This window comes from Aphis gossypii, chromosome 1, assembly GCF_020184175.1.
Source record: "Aphis gossypii isolate Hap1 chromosome 1, ASM2018417v2, whole genome shotgun sequence".
In the NCBI taxonomy this organism is placed as follows: Eukaryota; Metazoa; Arthropoda; class Insecta; order Hemiptera; family Aphididae; genus Aphis; species Aphis gossypii.
The window spans coordinates 77,872,351-77,894,937 of NC_065530.1; the positions used below are offsets into that span (position 1 = coordinate 77,872,351).

General features: G+C 27.3%; 3 protein-coding genes across 5 annotated transcripts; all 3 read left to right on the forward strand.

The window, feature by feature from the left end:
* The first annotated feature begins 5,101 nt into the window (after positions 1-5,101).
* Positions 5,102-12,697, forward strand: LOC114127975 (ADP-ribosylation factor-binding protein GGA1). 3 transcript variants are annotated; one of them, XM_027992365.2, is made up of 13 exons: positions 5,104-5,542; positions 7,493-7,723; positions 8,145-8,305; positions 8,374-8,607; positions 8,674-8,847; positions 8,910-9,132; positions 9,341-9,484; positions 10,305-10,439; positions 10,510-10,633; positions 10,721-10,896; positions 11,091-11,257; positions 11,324-11,434; positions 11,496-12,697. In XM_027992365.2, the coding sequence occupies exons 3-13, from the start codon at positions 8,189-8,191 to the stop codon at positions 11,586-11,588; spliced, it is 1,698 nt and encodes a 565-aa protein (XP_027848166.1). In that variant the 5' UTR covers positions 5,104-5,542; positions 7,493-7,723; positions 8,145-8,188; the 3' UTR covers positions 11,589-12,697. The 3 variants fall into 3 exon arrangements, with proteins under 3 accessions (XP_027848164.1, XP_027848165.1, XP_027848166.1); XM_027992363.2 differs by lacking the exon at positions 7,493-7,723 and having other exon boundaries at positions 5,102-5,542; XM_027992364.2 differs by lacking the exon at positions 7,493-7,723 and having other exon boundaries at positions 5,102-5,542; positions 9,341-9,463.
* Positions 12,698-14,401: 1,704 nt separating this feature from the next.
* On the forward strand, positions 14,402-21,174 carry LOC114127933 (nucleolar protein 56). Its single transcript, XM_027992305.2, has 9 exons — positions 14,402-14,647; positions 19,049-19,253; positions 19,328-19,495; positions 19,770-19,968; positions 20,034-20,221; positions 20,282-20,534; positions 20,600-20,748; positions 20,815-20,957; positions 21,019-21,174. Exons 1-9 carry the CDS (start codon positions 14,645-14,647, stop codon positions 21,112-21,114), a joined length of 1,404 nt encoding a protein of 467 aa, XP_027848106.1. The 5' UTR covers positions 14,402-14,644; the 3' UTR covers positions 21,115-21,174.
* Positions 15,188-17,989, forward strand: LOC114127932 (RNA-binding protein 39). Its single transcript, XM_027992304.2, has one exon. It carries the CDS (start codon positions 15,199-15,201, stop codon positions 16,708-16,710), a length of 1,512 nt encoding a protein of 503 aa, XP_027848105.1. The 5' UTR covers positions 15,188-15,198; the 3' UTR covers positions 16,711-17,989.
* Positions 21,175-22,587: the final 1,413 nt, after the last annotated feature.

The window sequence follows — 22,587 nt, forward strand, 5'->3', positions numbered from 1 at the left end:
ATTTAAAACTATAAACTATAAATTATTGTTTTTATCGAATATCGTATACTTGATGGTTTTGTACTTTTGTTTACGCGTATTATCAGTGAATATACTTAATGTATTTAATACATAATTAGTAAAAAAACTCTCTATATCTCAATTTAAATTATTAAAAAAAAAAAAAAAATCCAATCCTCAATAAGCAGATTACCATCACGATCGAATAAATTAACAAAATGAGGTACACCAATATATACCGTACATCAAAACAGAAATATACCGACATGCTCCGTATTTTACGTTAGTTCATTTTTTTCCCCAAATAAAATAGGATTACCTATGCAGCTAGTAAAAATATAAAACTAGAAAATCAAAAAACTTAGAATAAACCACTTAATACAGTGTTCAGTTTTAATATATTATAGCTAAGGAAATATGAATTATGAAAACCTTACAATTACCTAAGGAATTAAATAATAAGAGACTTAATAGTAATATAATATTATGGTCCAGTGGCGTAGATATAATTTCTGAACAGGGGGGGGGGAATCAAGTATAGAAAACAACATGATTTTATTTGTCTTCTATCTCACTCGAAATAAATTAGCAAATAAAACAAATACCGAATAAAAAACCATATTTCAGAAATATATTAGTTAATAGTAACAAAGTTAGTAACAAATATTGTAATAGGATAGCCGCTGCCATTTAAAATGGTTAGTTAAACACTTAGATACAAATGAAAAAAAATCCAATTAATTGTAACAAAACAAGAAGGACATGCATCAACGATTTACTGAAATATTTAAAATTAATTATATCTTTAGGTACCTACTTCAATATGGACAAAGGTAGAACACAAAATACTACACAAACAGACGATGAATAAACAGTAATGGAACATATTACATAAACAGTCCTTTTAAACTTTAAAATACATTAAAATAACACCTAATTTCCCAACCATTATTTATAAGTACAATTGAATGATGACTAACAAGTAGGTATTATACTTATATATCACTAATTTTAGATGCGTCTATAGCAGGTTAGAGGTTACCTCGAACAACCTAATGACAATGAGAAAAATATATTAGGTATATTATATAACAGGGATGGCCAAACGTTTGTATTGATTTTACAATATATAGGTATATATATTTTTTTTATTGTGTTTGAAGACACTTTTTCTTGTAAAAAATAAAAATACTCCAGTTATCATCTTTGAGAGAGATTTTTGATAACAAATTAAATATAATTGGTAAATTTAGGAGGTCAAATGTCAGGATTGAAATTCCCTAATAAGTATTTTTTTAAATATTCTGAAAAAGCAAAAAATATTTAGGTACAAACATTTATTTAAATTTGAATATTATTATTAAATTAATTGCTTGGTAACTAAAAAATTAGACATGCAGTTTTGGCTCAGAATAGTTTGTATTCGTTTACAATAATGATTTATATCGTTTAATTTATATTCATCACATACATTATTCATATTTGATATTATATTATGTCATACTGAACGACAAGGTAAACTCAACACCTTTACTAATTTACTATACAGCAGTGCGAGTTTACCTATACTTGACGGATTATTATGATAACAACCTACTAAAAATATATTTTTCCCTGATAAAGGAATCACAAAAATACATAGAAATTATAAACTATTCAACTACCTATTTTCAACAACCACCGCCAAGATTTTTCAGAGAAGTGAATACTAAATGTGTAATAATACATTATACATTACATTTTCTATCAAAAGGAGATCGACTTTTTAAATTGTGTATGATCGATCATTGATCATCGTTCTACAAGATATAGGTAGTCCCAAAAACAGTTAAAACAACGAGAAATCATTTTCATTAACAACACTTGAATAATTACGATTATGCTTTGGTGTGCATTGACTTATTGGATGTATGGTAGGTACATGGTACATCTTATTGAAATATACATAGGTACTTGTTAAACTTATTCAATACTTAAGATGCCACATTTTATTGCATTTTTTGATACCTAACTAGTTACCAGGATTATAAAATCATTTAAATACAATTAACTAGAATAGTAAGATTTAACATTAAAATAATTAAATTATAATTTTGAAATTCCTTATAAAAGAGTAGAGATAAACGAGCGGCAGACTACTATTATTAGGTAATAAGTGTGATAAACATAATAAATAAATTAATTATAAACATAAAATTAAATAATTACGATATAATATATGTATTATGTAGAATCATCATAGTACAATGATATATTTTGTGTAAGCATAACTAATTCTATTAATGATGATAAGTGCTAATTAAAATCATAATCAAAACCAAATAACATTTAAATGACATTTTATGTTATAAACGGTAAACGGTCAAAAAGTCCGGGGACAAAAAGTCCAGTATGAAAAAAGTTGGACAAAAAGTCCGAGTACATTTTTACTGTCAGACAAAAAGTCCGAAAATACAAAATAACAAAAATATTAAAATTATTTTTTATAATAACAATAATAATTTATTCTACATTTCGTTTTCTTAAGCAATGACCAATTCTATTTAAGAATTCTGGTATTGTTAACTCGTTATTAACAAACATCGTACATAAATATTGTAATTTTACATTTTTTTCTGATCCATGTTTTTTTTTCTTGGGGGTTCCATATCATGTAATGCTAATTTAGCTTCTCAGGATACACTGACTAAGTGACAAATTCAATTTATAATTCAAGCCCGCTACGTTCCTCATGAAATCGATTATATCGATGAGATCGTGGTAATAACATTGATTATCGTTATTACTTATTGTAGTATGTAGATATAATCTTAAATCTTATGGTAGATAAACTGTAGACATACTGCCGCGATAAACATAAGATAGATATAGCCATATTCGTATCTACCTACCTACGAAACTATTTTTTTTTGTTTTCATATATGAATTTCTTTCAGTGTACAGTGGATTTCCGTTATATTTTAGGTATAAGAAATAATAAGAAGTAATAAAATATAAAAAAAAATACAATAATATAATAAAAGTAGGTACAACAATTACATTTTTAAAATAAATATTAATTATATATGAACTGACTATATAATATAATATTACATTTATATAATACATATTATATAGACATTATAGACAATTTTATATTTTCGGACTTTTTGTCCGACAGTAAAAATGTACTCGGACTTTTTGTCCGGCAATCAAAAAATGAACCCGGATTTTTAGTCCAACTTTTTTCATTCCGGACTTTTTGTCCCCGGACTTTTCGTCCGGGATTCGTTATAAACATTTCATAATAACTAATAAGACATACTTATTATTGTAAATAGTAATACCGTAATCATTAATAAGTTACTTGCCTACTTAAATCAAACCTACCACGGTAATGACTAATGGGTAAAATGCAGTAAGTTTTCTTACAAAATATATGTATAGGAATATATGCGGTCATGGCTCGTACGATCGAATGATCCAAAAAATAAATACTATTAGTCTACGTAATCCAAAAACACTACAGTAATCTACCAAATCGTATGTTCATTATCAAATCAATAAAAGAAATATTATTGAAAACCCGATAAGTATTATAGGTCAAAACAGCTTATTCGTTTGCCAGATGTAACAATATCTCGTATGTATAATATTATTTATCTACGATAATTACCATAAAGTAATTTCAGTTACCTTGAACCTTTTCAAATCTATAAAGGATTTTTTTCACGGACCAACGCCCGCAACATCAGCAAGGAACTCTTTTAATCATTGACTAGTCACCGAAAATCCTGCAGCGCGGTCAGAAATATTTGAGAATGGGTTTGCTGTTGGACTCGTACTATAAGAACCAACTGAAATTCAGAATTGCGCAACACTAAGTGTAATACAATTATTCACAAACAAAAACTCGCAATAACAAAACAGTTAACTGGTTAACAAGACAACGCGAAGGGGCGAAATTGTATACCTATTAAATATATAGATTACTATACCTTATCTACCTTGTAATTTCAACTTACAACGAAATACGGATGGTCACCACTTAAAATTAATGATCACCAAGTATATAGATAAATAACAAAAAACTATTTGTTTAAATACTAACTATTTGTTTCTATTTTTAACTATTCACCGTAAGTTGAAACAATTAAATTACCTACCTATTTTATATTACTATATTTAGGTTTACACCAATACTAGTCTACGACAAATCAGTCGAGAATAGTAGTTTACAGATTACAGGCACAACACTTATAATATGCATTATGCAATAAGTAACGATGGCATTGTACCTATCTATATTATGTTTAGTCGTTTGGTAATAAAGTTTACATGGACGTACCTATTCAATTTGTAACCAGTAGCGCGCGTATAAACTATACCTAAACTATTTATTATTTTTTGATTCATACTATAATAAGCTACAAAATATTATGGCTCGAGCTTCGGAGCTATCGATCTGATTCACCGTGGTCATTTTCCAAGATTTTCGCCCCAAAATATTTTCAATGAGAACATTTCCCCTCCCCCCATTTTTTTAAATAAAATATAATTTTTTTTTTTTTTTCATTAATGTAATAAATTATAGATGTATATTATTGATAAATTCAACTGCTTGAGACGATAAAATAATGGTTATATTTAATTTTAATATTTATTTTGCCATATTTTATAAAGATATAATAATATAATAGTTGCCTATTATATATTTATATAACATGTTTATACATTTTATTATTAAACAATTTTTTATTATTTTTATAATTATTTAAAGTTTATTATATTTAGGAGAATAAAAAATTATTCTTAAAAAATGAGGGAAAAATGTCCGCATCAAAACATTTTTTGGGGGAAGTGTTCTAACTTCTAATACACCATAAACAGTCGAGATAAAAATATGGGAGAAAATTGTCCGTTTACCGAGACACAGACCTTCAGCTTACACTCTGTTCTCCAAGTGTAAGGTTTATGTGTGAAGACGACATTGCCAAATGTCTATTTAGATTTAGATATCATACGTATTTCAGTGATGCGCACGAAAATGTATCACTGATGTATACCCTTTTTATGATAATATAATATTATATAGATATATAGATGATAGGTGAAGATAACGGCGCCGCTGGTATCAGCTATTCGGCCACGCACACCTACGCGATTTTTTTTTAATATTCTTCGGCCTTCGCGTACATGATTGTACAACGTCCCAAGACCAAACGTCGTCTTTACTTATCTATGGTCGTCTTCTGACCACTCTAAGTCAGAATAACAGAACACATCTTTATTCTTCTCTAGCATAATATGTCGCTGTCGGTTATGACGTTATGTCGAACAAAATACGTTGTTATTAATAACACTGTGCAAAGTAGTTAATCGAGCGGGTACATAACAACTCACTGTAATAATAATTACGAGTATACCTGTAATTATTTATCACCATATTATATTCCTGTGTACACCAGCTCCGACCAAGACGTAGTGCACTTCGTGAATGATTGCCACTCAATGATGGACATCGATCCAATTATAGTGTCCACGAGCTTAGAAGCTCTAATTGGTGAGTTAAAATTGCATACAACATAATATTATTATCGGTTTGTCGTACAAGTCGATTAGATACTGTGAATAAATACACTCGTGAGTTGTTTACAGATAAGACTTTTGTACTATGTGATTTAATAATACTATGTAAATTAGTCTTAAGTTATGTAATATCACTTTGGAGATTAATACACTGACCACGAGTGGTGATTTAATAACATATTGCTGTATCAATATTATGTCTAATACCTATGTTTATATTTTGATTTTAAAATGAGTTTTCTAACGTTTCTTACAACAACTGTTATTATGTGTAACGTGTGCCATGTAGAGTTTATTGGCTCATCAACCATGCATGTGAATTGTCATTATGATTCCTTTATTCATCAATAGGCTTACTGTTGATATTTTTTTTAACATTTCTACAAAAAATGGAACAATTTTTGATCTATTATACTAATCTAAGACTATTTTATTTTTACTTGATAATACAATATTATGTAATATGATGATTTTGGAGGCACTATGTGGCTTTATTTACAAATAAAATTGTAGGATTCATAAACTCTTCATGGCGTTATTATCAAATTTTAATTTGTGATATTGACACTCAACCTGTTAATAAATGAAAAAGTTGTGTTTTTTCTTTATTGTTTCATTTTTTAATAATATTATTTAATTTTAAAAGAACATTAACTATTTTTTTCTATTAGTTGTTTGAATTGTTTAGATTAACCACTAGACACTTAAATACTTAATCTTATGAGATTTGTATAGTTTTTCTTTATTTGTGTATACCTTACCTTATTTTTAACTAAAATATATTTAAAAATTAAATATTATACTCAGTATACTGGAAGTTAATAATTTTAAATAACATTGTCAATGTTTATCTGACAAAATTTGTTTTGTATTTCATAATATAAAATAGTAATTGAAACCCTGGGCGCCCATTGGGAGAGGGGCAAGATAATACACTTCCTCCTCCTGCTCAAAAATATTATGAACTTGTAGTTCAATAAATATGGCATATTTATATTTATTTATGAAAATAACATTAATTTTTTATTATCTTATATTTTAAAATTTTACCTATGGGCGCCTATGATTGAAACATTCATGTTGTTTTTTAATAAGTGTTTCTTTTTATGTGAATTAAGTAGTCATATTTATAATCATCTAAAATTTAAAAATGTACTTTTACTTAACATTTGTTGTACAACATGATTAATAGAATAATATTTCAAAAGCATCAAAATAAGTGATTAAATCATTTTAAGACTAAAATACTAAAATTGTAAAATATTAATCTGTTGGACAAGTATTTACTATTAAACTTTTATACTTATCGACTAATTTAAGTTAAAGAACTATCCATGTATGATATATCTATTACCTTCGCATATTGTTGAATTGTATTTATATATAAGTATACTAATTTTATTTTAATAATTTTAACATTCTATAAAATAGCACATAATTCTTGCATGAAAGTATTAATTTTGTAACACATAAGCTAATATAACCAATTGGTGTCTGAGCATTGTTTGGCTGATGCAAATAATATTAAGTGACTTGTTTTAGAAGTGTCTAAGGACTATATTTCTTATAACATGCTGATTACAAATATTATTAAATACCTACAAATAGTTACTAAAGTATTTCATTATATTAAACTTTTTAATTAGATAAAATTATAAGAAGTTGCGTATGATCTTTCAAAGTATTTTTTATTTAATTTACATTTTACTATAATAATTGTGTGATAAAAGTAACATATACTTTTCAGCAAAATTAATAATTTAACAATTTATTATAGTGGTTAAAATGTACCAATCCTTGAACACTTCTATTAATTCTTAATAACATGTTTTAATATTTACATTTATAATTACTTTAATATTTATATAATTTTCTCTTTTTTATTTAAATATATTATGTTATGACTTTGTTTTATTTTTTTTAGTTTACAATTGTATAAAACTGCTGTTTAAGAAAAATAGTATTTAACCCTAGCGAAAGAAATAAACGACTCAAAATGGAAGAAAACAGATGTAGAAATACTAGAAAAATTTGAATTGTATTATTTGTATTCTTACCAAGAAGCCTAATTTATGTTTGCATACAATTTCTAGAAATAAATAAAAACAAAAATATTAGCTCAAACAGTTTGATGCATTTGAAAAAAATAACCTAAGTAAGAAAGAAGAAAATAATGAATATTACATGTTTAAAGAAATGTGATTTGAAGTTATATATAAATATACTTTTCTCTATTTTGACAATTGTTAGTAATACTAATTTTTACTAAAAGAAACTTTAAAAAAGTAGTATAAACTTATAATCTTAATTCAGACTGATACTTGGAAGAAATAACAGTTAATACCAATCATCAATTAATATGTAAACAATTCATACCACTACCTGGACTAGTTATTACTTAAGAGTAACATTTTACCAGCAATTGTGAACAATGGAAAAAAAAACTAATCTAATATGATAGGATCAGATAATACCATTTTAAATTTTAAAAATAATGTTACAAAACATATTAATAAACATAGCAATTAACATTAAATTAATCCAATTAATTAATAATTTATCTATATTTATTTTAGAAAGAGCAACTAAAAATACTAACGAAAAAATTGACAGTGCTGCAATGATTGCTTTCAGTGGATTTGTGCAAAGGGATCCGGAATGTGCACCTTTAGCTGCAAAATGTATTTTAGCCAAAATTCATTCAATGCAAGAATGGGAAGCTTTGCAAGCCCTTCATGTATATTAGACATTTTCAATAAAATAAAATCTAAAATAATAATTATTTTATAATACAATTTATTTTAGTTACTAGATATATGTATGCAGACCGGTAGTGCTAGTTTTCAAGCTGAAGTTGGTAAATTTTGTTTTCTTAATGAACTTATACGTTTAGTTTCTCCCAACTGCAATGGAATTCACACTCCAGATTTAATAAAAAACAAAATAATTGAACTTCTTGGCTTATGGTCAACACAATTCCCCAAAGAAATTAAGATACAAGATGCCTTAGATATGTTAAAAAAACAAGGTGTTGTAAAGGTAAAATTTTATATTTAACTATTAAATATTTAACAAATTTTTAATACCTAGTCATATTTACTATAGGATTTTTTATTTGAAAATATGCCATCAAAAACAGCTTCTGCTTCTAAAATGGATTCCAATAAAGTGTCAATTTTAAATGGTGAAAAATCATTATTGCTGCAAAAGTTATTGAAAAGTAAAAAATCAGAAGATCTCAAAGCTGCAAATGAATTAATTAAATCTATGGTTGAAGAAGTATGTTTGAAAATCTACAACATTGAAAAATTTTGATATAATATATTAATGTTATAATATAGGAAGAGCAGAAAGCAGAACGAATTAGTAATATGTTGGCTGATATTGAGATAACTTCAAATAATGTTAAATTATTATCAGAAATGCTCAAATCATATGGTGGTGGTTCTGGTTCATCAAATGATTTAGAACTTATTAAAGAGTTGTATGATACTGTTAAACAATTGGAACCAAAAGTTCAAACAATGTTATCTCTAGAAATTCCAGAAAATGAGGATACTGTTAGTAAGTATGTTAGTTGTGATTTTATGATTTTATTTGGTTAATATTTGATAAGAATACAATATCAATAATGTAACTATAAAACTATAAAAGTATTAATGATTGTTTGTATACTAAAATTTAAAGAAAGAAAAAAAAAACTTGAAAAATATTCAACTATTAGCTTTTATTGTGCTATAATATTCTATACAAAAATTGTTATTTTTTACAGGAAAAATAATTAAACTTAATTATGAAATAAATGAAACATTAAAAACATACAATGAAGTTCTAGAAAATCTTGATCATAAAAAATCAATTGATCAACAAGATGAGGAAAACTTGTTAGACTTTAGTATGTCATCTGTTTCACCTGGTAAAATATAAGTACACATTACAAACAAAAGATTAATATTTTCTTGATTTTATCATTCATTCACACTATCTGCTTTATTGTTATTCAAATAATTTGGTTTTATATATGAAAATAGTTTCATTTAAAGTGCTTAACTAGTTGGTTTAAAGCCAATAATGGAAAGTAAAATTATACAGGATGATTGATTAAGCGTAAAACACTCATTATTTCCAAAAGTATTCATGTTTTTGAAAATATTTTTTTACATAGTTTCAAATTGTTAAAAAAATTATATTTTTTAATATTTTTTATCCTTATATTTTTTTTTAAGTTTTTTACTTTTTTGAATGACAACATAGATTTTTAATTTCATATTCCAAAGCAGAATAATTTTTTGAGTATTTTGGTACATAAAAATCGAATTTAGGATGAGTAGTTTATGAGTTATTCTTATTCAAAGTTTAGACAAGCGGAGTAGTGGACAAACATTTTGCGGGGTAACCCCGTACCACTCCACTCCCCGCAGCTAAACTTTAAATACGTATAACTCATAAACTACTCACCCTAAATTTGATTTTTATATATCGAATTACTCAAAAAATTATTCTGCTTTGGAATATGAAATTAAAAATCTATGTTGTCAAAAACGTAAAAAAAATTATAAGGATAAAAAATATTTAAAAATATAATTTTTTTATAAAAACGTTGTTTTTTTAACAATTAGAAACTATGTAAAAAAATATTTTCAAAAACATGAATACTTTTTGAAATAATGAGTGTTCAACGATAAAAAAATCACCCTGTATTAATGTGGAATTTTTGTTTCTATTAATGATTGTAGGGAGAAAAGACTTTTTAAATGAATCTAATTGTGAAAGAAATAGTTTTCCAAATAATGGATCAGCAAACGTTAAAGAACTAGATGATTTTTTGCAAATATCACATCCTATAAAAGAATTTATTCCTTCACTGCCTGGTAAGGGAAAACGGATAGTTAATTTATGTTTAACTATAGTTAAAATACAGTTGTAACACTCATTTTTTAGAAGTCGTAAATTCTCAAAAACGTGTAGAAATTAAAGAAAATGTATATTTAGACTTATTTGAAGAACTAAATATTCTCGGAAAAGATATTTTAAATAAACCAAATGAAACTAAAAATTTTGAAAAGTAAGTTTACTTATTATTATTATTTTTACTCATTCTTTAATTTTTAATTTATATTTTCATAAATTATAAATGTATATTATTTTTCAGACCTTTTAATTTGACCGAAAAAGAATTTAATTCAGATATTATAAAAAAAAATGGTCTATCACATGATCCATTGTTTGGCACACAAGATTCAATAATATTTGAACAACCAAATAATCATAGTCTTCAGATAAAGCCTCTTGGTGATATTAATATTAAACTTGAAGACATTATTCCATGTATGTACAAAAGTTGTATTTTTGTTTTTAAATTTTAAAATTAAATATTATATGAATATCAAATCATTATAGTTTTTAAAATTCATATTTTATAATTTTGTTTTATTATAGATCTATAAAGACGTATACTACTATTTTTAAGTACTTTTATCAATCTTATTCTAATTATTAAAGTTTATTTTGACTTTTTTAAGGTCCTGATTTCAGTATTGTGAGCTTATTTGATAAGAATGATATTAGTACAGAACTACATTTAGCAGCAAACAAACCAAGAGAAGATGTTACAGTTTTTGTTGTTACTACCAGAAGTAAATGTAAACTGCCATTATTTAATTTCTCATTCCAACCAGTTGTTCCAAAAGTAAAATATTAAATCTGTTGTCAACTTATTATTAATTAATAAAAATATATATTTTTTATTTTTTAGGACTGTAAGTTACGTATATTACCACAATCAAGAACCAATCTTCCTATTTATAATGCATTTTTACCACAAGAAACCATTGTGCAAATCATACTAGTTGCAACTCTAAATAAAGTTTGTTTTTGTATAAACGATAATTTTTTTAGATATTAATATTAATTGAATTACTTTATAGGAAAGTATACCTTTAAAATATGTCATAAGTTATACAATGGATGGTGAAATGTTTACTGAATTTGGCGAAACTGAACAGCTGTGCATAAACTAAGTTTATGAATATTATGATCTCAAAAAAATTATTGAATACATATTTTCATTTAATTTCAATACAGTTTAATTTATATTATAATCAAACAGTTTATTTTACTTATATTATTAAGTGACTTTAATATTAATCAGTTATTAGACTCTAAATTATTATTATTTAAAACTTTGAAATTAATATTATTAAAGGAATATGTTATGTTGTATTCATAATTTGTAAACTAGTCATTAAAAGAGTGTTAAATGATAAAATTGTTCAGTATTTATGTTAAAATGATAATGGATATTCCATTTGCTATTTAATATTTAATATTACCATTTAAATCTAGTCAGTGGATATGCAATATTATGATAGAATAAGTAAAATTTTAAAACACATTTTTATGATCTATTACATTAAACATTATTTTTTTAAATTGATGTTAATTGTTACAAATTATTTTAATATTTTTGATTTTTTCAGTGTAAAATATTTGGACTGAGGCTATCTTTTTTAAGTTATTAAAAATACATATAAAATCAATTATAATGTTACAGCGGTTTTATTTATTTTTACCTGTAGGCTGTAGTATAAATATTATTTTCATTATAATCATTAAAATTGCATGTCTCATATTATAAACTACTTAATTATTCAGCTACAATAACATCATATCCAATAAAAATATAAATATTGTAATTTATAAATAATAATATTTATTATACATTTATATATCAGTGGCATAGTTATGATTTTGTTCTGGGAGGAGGATATATAATTGATTGGCTAAACATAAAGTGAGGAGCTCAATAAGTCAATGCATTAAACATTAAAAAAAAAAGGCTCTGGGGGGGATCTATCCCCATATCCCCCCCCATAACTATGCTACTGTTATACATGAAATAAAGAAAAAATTGCAAAATAAGTATGAAGGGTTCATAGTTAACTTATAAGTAATTAATGTTGCCATGTATTAAATAAAAAATAAGTTTCCAAGTTAATTATACATTTATCCTCAGTTAATATTGTCTTATAACAGTATATATTTGTACATGTCTGTAAACAAGTAACTGTACATAGAAAATTAATCAATGATAAAAATAAAAACCAATAATGATTTTACTGTAAAATTACACACATGCTTTTTATAATATAATAATCATACAATATGTCTGCATTGTAATTAAAATTTAAATGCATATAATGCTCTTTGTGGCACTTACTTTTAAACAATTTTTGTTAACTGTATTGATTTCTAAACATTAAATTCAACTGCAGGTGTACTGGTATTTAATTAATTTTTACATTATAATATAGACTTCTGTCACGAATAAACAATTTGACTAAGTATGTATATCTATAAAATATACATATTTAGTTTCATTGATTTTAATTCATTATTAAATTCAAACAATCTCGACAACATTCCAAATTTATGGTAAAATTTAATGGCTTATATATAATATATGATTTAACTGTCTAAGGAATTTATAGCCAATACAAGTTTGTAACAAGCATATGCACTCTCACCAATGCTATTTAATATTGCATAAGAGGAAATGGTTAGTAAGGGACTAAACATCAGGATAGGAATTAATCTACAAGGATCTACGACAATCAAACTAATAGAATACGTTGATAATATAGTATTTCTATCAGAAACAGAAATAAGGGAACTTCAGAGTATGACAGAAGCTTTCATCGACGAAAGCAAACAAATGGGTTTAATTATAAATGAAGAAAAGACTAAGTACCTACATGATAAACTTAGCTAATAAATGCCTCTTTGAATTAAAGACAATTCTGAAATTTAAACAAATATCAATCAGATCTAAATTAACTTTATACAAATTAATGATAGGGACACCTGATATCGCTGTATGCGTGTGAAACCTGATAAACAAAAAAAAAAAAACAGAAGAACAAAATCTAGAAAAATTTGAGAGAAAGGTGTTATGACAAATTCTTAGCTTAAAAGAAATCAAAAAAATAACAAAGTAATGAGTATGTTAGAGGTTCGGACATAAAAACTATAATGAAAAGTTAAAGGATAGACTAGGTCATCCAAGACAAAGATAAATAGAGTCCATAAGATGCTGGGAAGTAGCCGAAGTAGGAATTTATAATGAATTGTGAAGAACTAGCTATAGAAAGAGACAGAGGAGAGGAGAATTGGTTGCGGCGATTGACTAATATGATCTGTATTAAGTTATATGTAAAAAAAAATAAATCCTGATAATATTAATAAAAAGATGAAAATTGAAAAAGTATTATATTTATCAAATTTTACAAGCTCATGTTTTACTACCCAACAGCTCAAATAACTATTTTTATTTTTATTTTGTAGAAAAAACTCAAAAGAATTATATGGAGTACAAAAACTATGATAATAAAAAAAGAAACCAACTTAAACAATAAATATGATTGGAAACATTTTATCATTTTTATAACACGGTCACTTGAAAATATTTTCATCAATGAAGAGATCAAAAACTAAACTTTTTATTACGACGTCTCAATTTTTTACCGTATCTTATGAATTTATGTGATGTTTACGTTTTATTAAAAGATAATAAATTACTTTCTATAAATTATTTTATATATTTTTCTAATTCTCCACGACTACACAAATATAAACGCAATTATTTTATTTCAACCGAAAATTCAAAGTTACCGCGCAAATGTGCTCTCCCCATCTCACATATCTCATAATATGAACAGGCTATAGTAACCGTAACCAAAGTATAAGTATTGTGGCGCGACGCGGCGTCATTCCCACAATACCGTTACCAACATCAACCGGTCGCAAGACGGTGTCCCTGGCATATCCGTTCCGCCATCCTCAACCAAATTCATAACTTCATCACTCACTAGGCGTCCTGAACACGTTGTTTCAGCGCGTTACCCGTCTCTTTTTGACGCGGTGTTTTGTTGTTTTTTACTCGCCTACACTTAGTTAAAAACTGTTTTGAAGATGTCTCAACAACACGTGTAGTGTCAATCACAGTCGAGCAGCCAACGGACGGAAGTCCGCCCGAAATTCTACTACTGTTTTCGCCGCACTCTACACGACTACGACAATGGTGAGTTGAACCACACTGAACAAAATTATTATTTTAGTACAATATTTTTCGTTTTCGCCCCGTGACTTACGCACACGATCATTCGGTGATTATGCACCTCATCGTTGATCCGTGAAACAACGTTTTCTTGTCTATTGGCCGAGATTGAATTGTCGCCCGACGCGTGCTTTACGCACTTTTCTTAAACTCTTAGGTTCGCGTTTTCTAGATTTTACTCCGTGTCGGAAAACGCGTAAAGGCTAAAATTAATTTTATTAGTGTGTGTGTGTGTATGTGAGCGTACATGTTTGTGCGCGCGCGTTGCTAGGTTGACGGTCAAATCTTTGCGGACCACGTTATTTTATCTCCGCTACGACTGTTGCATAATCACCGGTCCCGTCACCACTTGTCGTTTCGCGTATATGGACGATTAAACGTCCGTTACACCATGCACAATATAATATATATACTTACATACGTAGTTAAGTCCGTGGCCTGTGCCGAACTAATATTATTTGTTTTGTTACGCAATATTGTCTTGCCGTTTCCTTCCATCTCCAGTCAAATTGATAATGGCGGACGATTTTGACATTGAAGCGTTGCTTGAAGCGCCCTATAACAAAAAAGAGCCGGAGGCCCAACCAAAAGAAAGTAACGGCACTGAGGAAAAATCACGTAAAGACAAAGACAAGTCTCATAAAAGTCGCCATCGTACTAGATCTCGGTCGCACGACAAATCTCGCAAACACAGTCGGTCCAAAGATCGCAAACATCGACGAAAAAGTCATTCGAAGGATAGACATCGTAGTCGTTCCAGAGACCGACATTCGCGTCGACGCACATCTAAAGACAAACGGAGTCGTTCACGATCTCCGGTCAAACTACCCAAATATGGACCACCATTACCTCCTCCTCGATATGGTAGAAAACAATCTCCTTTAGCATCCAAAGTGCCGCCAGCTAGTATGTTAACTCCTGAAGAAAGAGATGCTAGGACAGTGTTTTGTATGCAACTTTCAAAAACAATTCGAGCTAGAGATTTAGAAGAATTTTTTTCATCTGTTGGCAAAGTCAGAGATGTTAGAATGATCACTTGTAATAAAACTCGTCGGTTTAAGGGTATTGCTTACATAGAATTTAAAGATCCCGAATCAGTTCCACTTGCTATGGGTCTGAACGGCCAAAAGCTTTTAGGTGTTCCTATTGTTGTACAGCCCACTCAGGCAGAAAAAAACCGTATGGCTAATTCAATGCCAAATATGGTACAACGTACACACTATGGCCCAATGAAATTATATGTTGGTTCATTACACTATAACATCACTGAAGAAATGTTAAGAGGAATATTTGAGCCTTTTGGACATGTTGATAACATACAATTAATGATGGACACTGAAACAGGCCGATCCAAAGGTTATGGATTTTTAACTTATCGCAATGCAGAAGATGCTAAAAAAGCCCTTGAACACTTAAATGGATTTGAAATAGCTGGTCGACCTATGAAGGTGGGTCATGTAACTGAAAATCATTCTATGTATGATAAAACTGCTTTTGAAGTTGATGAATTGGACAGAGCCGGTTATGATTTGGGAGCTACAGGGAGACTGCAACTGATGTACAAATTAGCAGAAGGTACTGGATTCCCAATTCCACAGGCTGCAGCCAATGCGCTGCAAGTTGCCACTGGAGTAACACCAGCAGCTCCAGCTACACCAGCTGTTCAAGTGACTCCTCCAATTGCAACTCAATGCTTTTTATTAGCCAACATGTTTGATCCAAACAAAGAAGATGTAGATAGTAATACTACTTGGGAAACAGAAATTAGAGATGATGTTATCGAGGAATGTAACAAACATGGTGGTGTTTTGCATGTGTATGTGGATAAAGCATCTCCACAGGGCAATGTGTATGTCAAATGTACAACAATTGAAACTGCACTTGCATCTGTAGCAGCTTTACATGGGCGATGGTTTGGTGGACGTGTAATCACTGCAGCATATGTGCCTGTAACAAACTATCACAATTTGTTTCCTGAAGCTTCTTCACTTACAAAATTGTTGGTATCATCCAGAAGTAAAAATTAGAGTTATATGTATACAATTTATTAATTTTATTTTTTTAAACTTTTGATTGACAAATATTGCTATAAAATGTTTACATTTATTCTTTATAGAGTAAAAACTATACCTACCTAATCATATTTTAGTTAACCTTTTTTGTTAGGTAATTAATTAATATGTTTAATATGGTTATATTATAAAAATTGTGATCGAATTAAGTTGTAGAAGTTAACATCTTCTATTTAACTTTTACATAAATCATTTTTCCATGTGAACTGATTGTGAATAATTTTAGGACATAATTATATGTTTGGAGTAATTTTTTGAAATACAAATATTTAGTTAGGCTACTATTTGAATTTTTATTATTTTTTTCATCTGTTGGTCTTAATTAGAATTTAATTCCTTTCTTTTGTTGGCATTATTATATTTAAAAAAAATGGTGTAATAATAAATATCTAATAGTCATTTATTTGTTTGTAATGTATTATTGTACAACTTAAAGATTAATTGTTTTCTATTCGTCCTGGTATACTGTTAACCTTTTTTCCGATGCAATAACATCTAATAACTTGATTAAAATAAAATACACATTGTATTTATATTTTTTTATATTTTAAATGAACTATTTGAAAGAAAGCTCCTTGCCCCCATGAAATAAAATATGACTGGTTTTTAATAATTGTACAGCCATATATATTTTATATCATATATTATTTTATATTTATTCAAGTGAATAATATGAACGTGACATTAAATTAAAACAAAATTATTATTTATCGATTATATTAGGTATCAAAAATTATTCTGTAGGTATTTTAGTTGGCAATATTTTGAATTGTACACTTTGCTCTTTCTAGTTAAAAAATAAAAATTGATTAATCGTTTAACATATGTAAATAAATTAACTTATCTTATCGTATACTTGATAGTTTAACATAATACTAGCTGGCTTATATCTATACATATGTAGTATTAGTAAAACAATAATTAAATATCTATTTAACTTTTGGATGTATTTAAGTAATATAATAATTACTATTTGCTAAATTAATTCGCAATGGTTACCATTAAGTAAGTTATCCACAACACCTACTAGTTGTATTAGTTACATGATTCTCTTTTTTTATAAACAAAAATGTATATTAATAATCAATTACATATTTTTTTTTTTTTATCAGCTACTTTTTGTGTCTAATTTTAATCAAACATTTATATATATTTTTTTTTTTGTAATTTTTCAATAAAATATTTGTATAATGTATAACAATAAAGCTCTCATTTTTTCCTCACTATTTTATTACACGATGTAATTTAATTTAAAAACCGTTCTATCTTGGTATAAATGTGTATAATTTTTAATTCTATTTTTGAAATTATATAAATCCTGTGTACATATTATAATCTATCTGATGCACAGGCAGAATTAATTTAAAAATACATTCATCACTTTGTTCAGAATCTAATATTCATTTAAATCTGAATTATTATGTGTTTTATCTTGTATAAATTGAATTTTTAATTAAAATGTATAGTAGGTACCTATATTATATTATTATATGCTTGGAGATATTCATAACCAAGCTTATAAGTTATAGATCAATCACTTATTTTAGTATTTAGATTTTAATACTCTTATTATTTATTTCAAACACTGTGAATGGGAAATTATACTTGTACAGTTAATCAAAACAACCTAAAATATTTTCTTATATAAAATTATTTTTGAATAGTAAATATAATATAATATATTACTAAATATTTTATTAATAGTACCTTATCCTTTAGATATGATATTAAAGAACCTGTATTCTATCTTATTGAATTTATATATTTAAAAATAACTAAGTATAAGTTTATTTTTCTGTTTATGAAATAAATAATATGAATGTTACTAATATCAATATTGAAATTCTGGATTACAGTAATGTGTAGTGTTCTAACATATTAAAATTAATAGATATTAATTTATGTTTTTACATTTTAAGTATTTTTTTTGAAGAATGTATTTGTTTAATAAAATATAAAAAATGTAATGAATAAAATATCTGATGGTCGTTGATATTTCTATTACTTAAAAAAAATTGAAATAAAATTTTAATTGAATTATCTGCATACTTATTTGTTTTAACTAATTTATTATATTTACCTAAAATAGATTAGTTATATATTACCTGAATTGTATATTTTATAAATTTCCATGCCAAAAATATTGTCAAGAATTATAATTGAACTTGACAGAAATTAGCTGTTTAAAATTAATTCAGTTTTATGGATGTATTTTGAGCGCCTAATTGTTTGGCTTAAGCTTAAATACTAGATTTAGTAGAATTTTACATTCTAAATATCTTCATTTCCGCAGGCAAAACTAACAGTCCTTTACGAACATGCCACCGGCTTCACACTGTTTAAAGTTAAAGAATTTGAAGAAATAGGTTCAGAATTATCAGAAGTTGAAAAATCTGTTCGTGACTTGCAGCGTTTCACCAAAATCATTGAGCTATTGGCATTTGCTCCTTTCAAAACGTCAGTTGACGCATTGGAATCCATCAACAGCATCTCTGAAGGTACAAAACAATAAAATCTGACGTCCGTCTGCCGTGTCCTGGTTTCATCAAGTTGTTTATTATCACATTCATAGGTGTATTGCCCGAGAGTCTGCAAATATTTTTAGAAACCAATGTACCTAAAGTGGGTAAAATGTCAAAAGTCACTTTGGGAGTTGCTGATGGAAAATTGGGTGCGAGCATTAATGAAAAGCTCGGGCTCAAGATACAACACACTGGATTTGTGCTCGAGATATTGAGAGGTCTGTTTTGTTTAATTTTGTTTTGATATAATTATTTGTATCATGCATTCTTGCTTGAAATTTTAATTTAATAATTTTCTTACAAATTTTAAATGACCAATAATTCTTAAAGTTCTATAAAATAATAAATTCATTAAATCATAAAATATGTTTTTATGTTTCAGGTAAGTAATATTAATTACTTAATTTATAAATTCATTAAGTGTAGTTGCTTAATTATTTATTTTTATTTAAATGTTACTAATTATTAGTTTATGTTATTGATATTATGTAGGTATTAGATACCATTTCCCATCTCTCATGAAGGGGTTTGCTCCAAAATTGGAAGGTATTGCTCAATTGGGTTTAGGTCATAGCTATTCCAGAGCTAAAGTAAAGTTCAATGTCAATAAAGTGGATAATATGATCATACATAGTGTTTCATTGCTTGATCAGTTAGACAAAGACTTAAACACTTACTCTATGCGTATCAGGTAATAATATATACCTCGGAATAATTGTTGGCATAATTTTATAACTTGATTTTTTTATGTTAAAGAGAATGGTACTCCTACCATTTCCCAGAACTTTACAAGATTGTTCCCGAGAACTATTTATACGCTAAAGTAGTGAAGTATATTGGTGATCGTAAGCAACTTACTGAAGAAAAAATGGAGGGTCTTGAGGAAATCATAATGGATGCAGGAAAAGCAGCAGCTATCTTGAGTGCTGCCAAATCATCAATGGGTAATAATTAAATTAGATATAATTGATATTCTATGGTTAAAATATTCCTTTTATCATCAGGCATGGATATTTCTCCGGTTGATCTAACAAATGTATTAATGTTCACCAACCGTGTCGTTTCATTGTCTGAATACAGAAGAAGTTTATCGGAATATTTAAAAAATAAAATGGGGTCTGTTGCGCCTAACATGGCTGCTCTAATTGGTGAACAAGTAGGAGCTAGACTTATTTCCAAAGCTGGTTCACTGACAAATTTAGCTAAATGTCCTGCATCTACAGTTCAAATTTTGGGTGCAGAAAAAGCACTTTTCAGGTAACTAATTAAACCTTGTAGCCTTGTTAACCTTGTTAATTCATTTTGTTTATTTTTTCTTTAAGAGCAATGAAAACCAAAACAAGCACTCCTAAATATGGTCTCATATATCATTCAACATTCATTGGCCGAGCTGGCAGGCAATTTAAAGGACGTGCTTCTCGTTTTCTTTCAAATAAATTGAGCATTGCTAGCCGAATTGATGCCTTTTCTGGTATTATTAAGATTCTTATCTCAATTTGATTTTTAAATTTGTTTATTAATATGGTTTATGTTGTAGATAATCCATGTAATATATTTGGTCAGAAAATGAAACAACAATGTGAGGATAGACTTAAATATTTTGAGACTGGTGAAAAGCCTCCCAAGAACGTTGATGTTATGCATGATGCGCTCCAAGAATCACTTGTCTTGCAACAACAGGTATTTTCTGTATTATAAACTTAAAAACTTATGAATTATTCATTTTTGTTGTTATTTTTAGAACGAAAGTCTGAATACAAGTGTCAAACGGAAGAAGAGCAAGAAAGAAAAAAAATCTAAAAAGAATAAGGTTGAAGAAAAAGAAAACGGAGAATAATTGTTTTGTATTTTTTAACAACAGTTTTTTTACACTTGAATAAAAATTAATTTGACTAATTGTAGTTCCAATTTTCAATTATCCTCTACCACTGATACCTTTTTATATTTCCCTATACATTAATTATTTATAAAATGCCATATTTCATTATTATGTATATTATATTACATCAAAATATTAGTTTTAAATAGTAGCTTACACATCTTCAATATTAAACAGACTGAGATAAAAACTAAAAGTTATAGATTATTGGAATATAAATAAAAATATACAATGTTGAATTAGTATTTTATACACATTGTTAATTTGGTAGCATTATCGTTGAAAGATTGAAAGTATTAACATACTGGTTAAGTTCATTAGTTGGCTGTACTTAAAAAATTATTCTTACCAAAATTAATTGTATGTGGTGACTGGTGAACTTTATGAATTGGCTTATAAATGTATTTCAATAGTTCTAAGCTGTTTGTTTTGTTTTTTTATTTACAGTCCATGAATAAATTATGCATAAACCTAAGCATTTAGATGCTAAAGTTGATATTAGGCACTTAATAGTAACATCCTCAACTGGTTAATCTGTCGTACCAATTTTATATGCAATCATATGAATGAAACGTCTTCGTTAATAACATAGTTTTCGAAATTAATTTTGGTGTAATACTGGTATATAATTATATACGACACCCTTTTAAAATAACATTAAACTGAAATATGATAAATTATTTAAACTGCTTCAGTCTTGTGAAAACTCAATTTACTGTCATCAATATAAACCTTATGATCTTTTTTGATTTTATAATATTATATTCTAACCAGGTCTACCACACTTGAGTCTTCAGACCCAAATCGGGTGACTATCATTACACAGTAACCTAACCTAATACCACAGAACAATATTGATTTGTAGGAATTATTAAGAAGAAGGTTAAATTCATAGTATTATACTCTAATGAATAATTACCTATTATTTTTTTATGGTTTAATATTTATTATTTATGTATTAAAATATAAAATAGAATTATTGGTCAGTAAATGTGATAGTGAAAACAGTTTTTACAATTTACTATTAGCTGTCTGCCTGTCAATGGATTGTTTCCATTTGGCATTTACCTAACAAAGAAAGATACACTTTGCCAATATTCTATTAAATTACGGATTGAGTTATAACTCTTTTAGTCTAATACTCAGTAGTGGTACATATAACTAAGAAGATACGGGTGCACAAGGGCCCAAGTATACGTAATATAATGTTTTCCTTTAATAATTTCCGAAAATGTATGAAATAATTTTATTAAAACTAATTAATAAATAACTTCCAGGCTCAAATTTTGAAGTTACGTCACTGTCAATACTTCATATCCTTATAGGGTAGGATTCCTACCCTATAAGGATACTTATTGTCCTATTACAGTTGTGGAATAGTAAATCATTCAGATTATCAAGTGCCGCTTCTATATTGCAGTGTTCTATGAT

Coding starts and splice junctions, on each gene's coding strand:
- LOC114127933 (XM_027992305.2), top strand. Junction 19,969..20,033: donor ACTTACTCTATGCGTATCAG/GTAATAATATAT, acceptor TTTATGTTAAAG/AGAATGGTACTCCTACCATT. Junction 20,535..20,599: donor GCAGAAAAAGCACTTTTCAG/GTAACTAATTAA, acceptor TTTTTCTTTAAG/AGCAATGAAAACCAAAACAA.
- LOC114127975 (XM_027992363.2), top strand. CDS start 5,491: ATGATGGACATCGATCCAATTATAGTGTCCACGAGCTTAGAAGCTCTA. Junction 8,608..8,673: donor AAAAACAAGGTGTTGTAAAG/GTAAAATTTTAT, acceptor TATTTACTATAG/GATTTTTTATTTGAAAATAT. Junction 9,133..9,340: donor AGAAAATGAGGATACTGTTA/GTAAGTATGTTA, acceptor TATTTTTTACAG/GAAAAATAATTAAACTTAAT.
- LOC114127932 (XM_027992304.2), top strand. CDS start 15,199: ATGGCGGACGATTTTGACATTGAAGCGTTGCTTGAAGCGCCCTATAAC.